This window comes from Phyllobates terribilis, unplaced genomic scaffold (genome assembly GCF_046119375.1).
Source record: "Phyllobates terribilis strain yellow unplaced genomic scaffold, ASM4611937v1 Scaffold_5__5_contigs__length_657084704, whole genome shotgun sequence".
Classification (NCBI taxonomy): domain Eukaryota; kingdom Metazoa; phylum Chordata; class Amphibia; order Anura; family Dendrobatidae; genus Phyllobates; species Phyllobates terribilis.
In genome coordinates, this window is record NW_027362765.1 from 315,793,275 (window position 1) to 315,799,274 (window position 6,000).

At 44.0% G+C, this 6,000-nt stretch overlaps 1 protein-coding gene across 1 annotated transcript in view; it reads left to right on the forward strand.

Annotated features, from left to right (window-relative positions):
• The window catches only part of LOC141273085 (uncharacterized), a 266,215-nt gene extending 262,474 nt beyond the window's left edge, over window positions 1–3,741 (forward strand). Inside the window, exons 6-8 of the mRNA XM_073684457.1 lie at window positions 2,501–2,642; window positions 2,730–2,877; window positions 2,954–3,741. Of these exons, the coding sequence (XP_073540558.1) occupies window positions 2,501–2,642; window positions 2,730–2,877; window positions 2,954–3,707 (1,044 nt within the window). The 3' untranslated portion in view covers window positions 3,708–3,741. The remainder of the gene's footprint in view (window positions 1–2,500; window positions 2,643–2,729; window positions 2,878–2,953) is intronic.
• Window positions 3,742–6,000: the final 2,259 nt, after the last annotated feature.

A 6,000-nucleotide genomic window follows, 5' to 3' on the forward strand; every position in this document is an offset into this window, starting at 1 on the left:
AAACAAGGATAGGCACAACACCAGCCAACAACAGGTCCCTGTTCAGACTAGGAAAGTCTCTAATCTGACCCTGACTTGTCCCTGTCTTACCTCAGGAGGTTGAAAACCTAAATAAGGCTGCATGCCCACGATGCGTTTTTTATGCGTTTCCGCTACGGACTTTCCGCAGCGTAAACGCATCAAAAACGCTTGGTAATCCGCACCCCATGGTCCCCAATGGCATTCCGCAATGCCAATGCACATGCTGCGGATTTTTCCGCAGCGTTTCTGCAGCGCTAAAAAATCCGCAGCATGTTCATTAATTTTGCGGAAACGCAGGGGAATGGCCGCCATTGACTTGCATTGGGACGCTTCAAATCCGCAAATATGTAAAAATACTTGCGGAATTGAAGCGCATTTGATGCGGTCTTGTACCACAAAACCGCAGCAAATAGGAAGTGACCTCACAATTGGGCGTTCCAGCCATCCCATGAGCATCCCATAATCCAGGAAGACGAGAATCCCATAATATTCCCGTCTGTCAGGATCATGGCTGCTCATCTGGGATGGTATAAGCGCATGAATCTCAACATGAGATTCATGATTAGTGTGGTAAGTGTCTGTATGTGTCTGTGTGGGGTCTGTGTGGGGTCTGTGTGCACGGGTGTCAGCAGGGAGACATAGGCCGATGTGAGACTACTACTCCCATCGGCCTATGTCTGTCCCCCGTCCACTAGTGCCAGCAGGAGCAGCTCGATGGGAGCAGTAGTTCCCATCAGCCTGCTCCTGCTGTAAAATGTGCCCCAAAATGAAATTGTAGCCCCCATATATTATTGTCCCTATTCCTATTTTTTTTTGTTTTTTGTAGGGTGCCATCATATTCCCTTTAGATCTATCTCTCTCTCTCTATATATATATACACAAACTTTTTTTTTTTTAAATTATGTTTTTTGTCCCCAATATTATTTACTGTCCCTTTTTTTTTCATTGGTGGCCAGTGGTTACCTATGAAAATTAAATCATTACCTGTCCCCGCCGATCGCCACCTAAAATAAATAAAAAATAAAAAACGACACCTATACTCACCTAGACACCTAATTCCCCGAAGCCATCGATCTCCTGTAATAAAATATAAAATAATAAACCACAACCTTATCCTTACCCCTCCGTAGTAGTCCACGAGTGTCCCATGATGATCTCCAGTTTAGAGCAGCCACATAGAATGTGACCGCTCTGAACCACTGCCGCCGCTACAATGACAGGACCGTAACGCAGCCCCGCGGGTTCGCCGGAGTTCAGTCAGCGCTGCTCCGGTTAGCTGCTTTACGGCCCTGTTGTACCGTGAGAAATTCCCACGGTAAAGCAGGGCTGTAAAGGAGGTCACCGAAGCAGCGCTGACTGAATGCACTCTGGTGACCTCAGTCAGTGGCTCCCGCTGCCGGGACCGGACGTGTTCCCGGCAGCGTGAACTTACAGCAGCCATGCACGGCTGTCACCATCTCCAGATGTGACAGCTGTGCATGGGAGATCAGCGCAGGAACGTGGACAGGTAACTATTTTTTTTAGTAAACTAAGAATTAAATAAAATGGTGTTTTATTTCAAATAAATTATTTTTTTCTGGGTGTAGTGTGTGTATTTTCTTTAACACTTTGTAGGTTAGTAATGGGGGTGTCTTATAGACGCCCATCATTACTAACCTGGGCTTCATGGCAGCGGGAGCTGACATGAACCCCACCACTATTACCCCCTGCTACCGCACCAGGGCAACGTGGAAGAGCGAGGCTAAGTGCTAGATTTGGCGCACAAATAAGATGCGCCAAATCTGGGGTGGCTGAGGGCTGATATTATAGCCTGGGAGGGGGCCTACAACCATGGCCCCTTTCTTGGCTATTAATATCAGGTCGCAGCTGTCTGCCTAGCCTTTGCTGGCTACAACTTATAGGGGGACAACATGTCATTTTTTTGGGGGGGTCCCCCTGTACAATGGCCAGTAAAGGCTAAGCTAACTGCTGTGGCCTGGTATTAATAGCAAGGGAAGGGGCCATGGTTATTGCCTACTTCCCAGACTATAACATCAGCCCTCAACCGTCTGCTTTCCCTCTGCTAGTCATTAAAACTATGCGGGAGCCCACGTTTTGTTTTTTTAATTATTTATTGAACTGAAAGATTATTGGACAGCTTATGTAGGTTCATTGACTCAAAGCTCCTGCATACGCTGTAAGGTTAATTTATCACGTCCACATATCCACATTACTACAGATATGTGTGACCGAGCATGCTTTGGAATGGGTCTGTGTGTGGGTCTCCGTTATGTGTGTAAAATGGCATCACCACTCGTCCCGGAGATTGACGTGTGAAAAAACCGTACAATATAGGTGAGGGGTTGATGTTGGTGTGTGCGGAGATATCACCATATGTTTTGCGTGTGTGTGTGTGAATGTTTATTTATTTATTTTTTTCTTTATTACTCTTTTATTCCACCTTTTTTTAAATAAAAAATATTCATGTTCTTCACTATAGATTGAAAAATATCCTGAAATCTGGGACAGAGCAAGCGACTTGTATAAAGACAAGCAGAGAAAAAAGGACGCCTGGGCCTCTGTCTTGCGGGAAATCTATACCCAGTGGGTCAATGAGGATCGTGATGCCCAAGAGGAAATTAGTAAGTATTGATTTTTACCAGATCTATTTTTAATTGCATTTTTGTGGTTAAAGCCGTTTATAAATTGTTTTTGTTTTGTTATTGCAGTGTGTGATGTGAAAAGTCGATGGCGATCGGTCACTGACCGGCTGGTGAAGTATCATCAGTCGGTGAAAAGTGGCGCATCGCCACGTAAACGCAAAGTACCTTATGCAGATGAGCTTGCATTCATGCTAACCAGCAGGAGTTTGCGGAGGTAATTTCGCAATAAATATTAATTGCAATGTTTAAAAAAATGTGGTATTAACAGTATTTTTAACCTTTTCTTTAAGAACTGAAGGCAACATCAGTGCCCCATCAACACAAACCGACACAAGAACGGATGAAGTAGAGGAGGAATTCCATCCAATTGTACATCTTTCTTCGCCGGAGACATCTGCTTCTGCCACTGATGGTTGTCCCGCAAGTTCTTCCGTAACTCAAGCGGACGTCGACACCGGTTTGGGGACTGCTGCTCCTGGTCCAAGCGCTGCCGGTAGCTCTACTGGTGATGTGTCGAGGCCCACTTGGAGGGGGTCTGCTTCTGCTCGTCCCGTGGCATCGAGAAGGGCGACCAAAAAAAAGGCCAAAAGACACGAGGGTGCGACTTGTCTGTTTGAAGCCCTGACAAAACGTACCCTCAGTCTTGTGGAAAGGACTTACCAGGAGGATCCCCTGGATTTAGTTGGCTTATCCATAGCTGGCCGCCTCCGATCCATGCCACGAGAGAAGCAGAACATTTACATTACACCAGCAAATGCTCTGTTAACGGCGATTGATGGGGCATATGTTATGCCATCAACCCCAGCCATAGTTAATGTCATGCATAATTTATTCAATCCCAGTGTGCCTCCACCACCACCAGCAGCAGCAACACAGCGTTTTGGGCAGGTTGAAGCATACCGGCCCGAAGAATACGAAGGAACTTATGGTCACCAAATGGCCCCTGGTGGCTCATCTTTTCTCAGAGGACCATCCCCAAATGCGAGTTTTACGCAAGAAATGTTTTCTGGGTACGGCTTCGAGCAACAATTTCATAACTTATAGTTAAACTATTTACCCCTCCCTGTCATCATTTTTGGACCATAGCAAATACAGGCAGCACCTGTAGGTTGTTAGATAACTTATTTTCTAAAAAATTGTGTAACAAACACCTTTTCTTACGGTCACCTATACCAGGCTTCAGGCGTAGGGGAATGTAAGAAAAGGTGTTTAGTTTTATATAATTAAACAACCTACAGGTTCTGCCCGTATTTTATGGCCCTAAACTGATGACAGGACAGCTCTGCCGTACCCAATGTGCTATTTATTAACAAGTTATGGGCAATGTTTGTCCAAATAAATGTTCACTAAAGTTTCTTGTTTTCAGTTTAAAAAATATTTAATGTTCTTCTATATTATTTATTAAAAAAAATGGTTAATCTATGTGTTCATTTTACTTTTCAAGTGTATATGTGGTTGGATTTGGTTTAACTGAAAAAGTGGTCCCCCGATCTGCGCTCACAATAGCGCAAGTCAGAGGAACTCTAAATGTTTAATTTTTTTCAACTACTCTATGTGTGTGGTCGACTGTCTACAGTCGTTTTTAAATTAGAAATATACTTTGATATTTTTGACCACAACAAAGTTTTGGATGGATACTACTCTCAACACTGTTTTTTGCTAGTTCTGCTCTTTGCGCAAGCAAATAACAATAGTGAGGGATGACTTTAGCAGACAGTACTTGGGAAGAGCGCTCTAGGTAGTAACGCTAATTTCCAGGCACTGATACTTGTGGGTTGTTCACTTTTGCGTTGACGTATGGTCCTAAAACAATACGTAGAAGGTGGGAATTCAAGAAATATTGGAGACAAATTCCAATTTAAACAAAATGTATTTATTATTTTTTAAAAAAAATTTAAACATTTTTCAGAAAAAAAAAAATGAAGACAGGAAGTTCTTCTTTACCGATGATCAGATCTTCTCTGCTGGTCAGGCTGCTCAACACCAGCATAGGAGTATTGCCATTGCACGCCACCTTCAGCACTCATGAAGTAGTCAGCGAAGGTTTCTCTCACCCTGGCACCAGAGTTGGATGTCCTTCCCTGACCAGAGTTGACAACTGTAATTAATTCACACAGCTGTGACTCCTCATCTTGTTCAGTGCTGTATTCACGAGCATAGTTGTGGAGTACACAGCATGCCTTAATTACAGTGTCAACGGTCTCCGTATCCAACTGTATGGCAGTGTGAATGATCCTCCACTGACTACACATGATTCCGAAGGTGCATTCCACATATCTGCGTGCATGACTCAGCCGATAATTAAAAATCCTCCGCCGGTCATCCAGTGCCCTTCGTGGGTATGGGCGCAGCAGGTTGGTCTGTAAGGGAAATGCCTCATCCGATACCATCACAAAAGGAACTGGATGTGTGGAACCCGGCAAAGGTCTTGGGACTGGGAGTGTTCCGCCATCTTGAAGAATTTGCAGCCCAATCTGTGATGATCTAAACACCCGAGAGTCCCCTGTACTGCCATAAGCACCAACGTCGATGGCAACAAATTTGTAATGTGCATCAGCCACCGCCATCAGGACCACAGAAAAATATTTCTTATAATTAAAGAAGCGTGATCCTGATCGTGGTGGCTGCTGAACTCTCACATGTTTGCCATCAACAGCACCAATGCAGTTGGGGAAATTGGCCACAGTTTGAAAGCCTGCTACAACCTGCAGACAAGTCTCCTCGGTTGGGGAAGGCATCACAATGGGCTGCAACTTCTGCCAGATGACGCTACTTATGCACCTCACAATTCTGGAAATGGTGGACTTACCAACCCGAAATTGGAGGTGCAGTGATGTATAGCTCTCTCCTGTGGCCAAAAACCTGAAAAGGAAAAATATATAATTAGAAAAGCCAGAGAAAGAAATACAAGCCAACAGTAATTCTGATTGCTCTGTTAAAAATGACTGACTTTATTACAAAAAAAACTATTCCAGCAATGGGCGTGTTTTTTTTGGGGGGGGGGGTTGGACACACATTTTAGTAGTTGTTTTTTCAGATTTTGTTTGCTCTTGAGTTCACACATAAATTCTATTGTTTTCATTTTGTGTCTGTGTTTGCCTACGATGTTTTCTCTAGAGTTCACACATCAGTGACCTTTTCAATCTGATCTGTGTGCATGCTGATCTCATGGTCAAGCAAAAATTAGGTACACAGACACAGGGGAGCCATCACCACAGGGTGACTAACTAATCAGTTTCTCCGGTATGAGTGATGACAGTCTCCAGACATACCGGAGACAAGAGACATAATGATTGCTATTACTTTATTCTTAATTTTTACAGGTGGGGACACAATA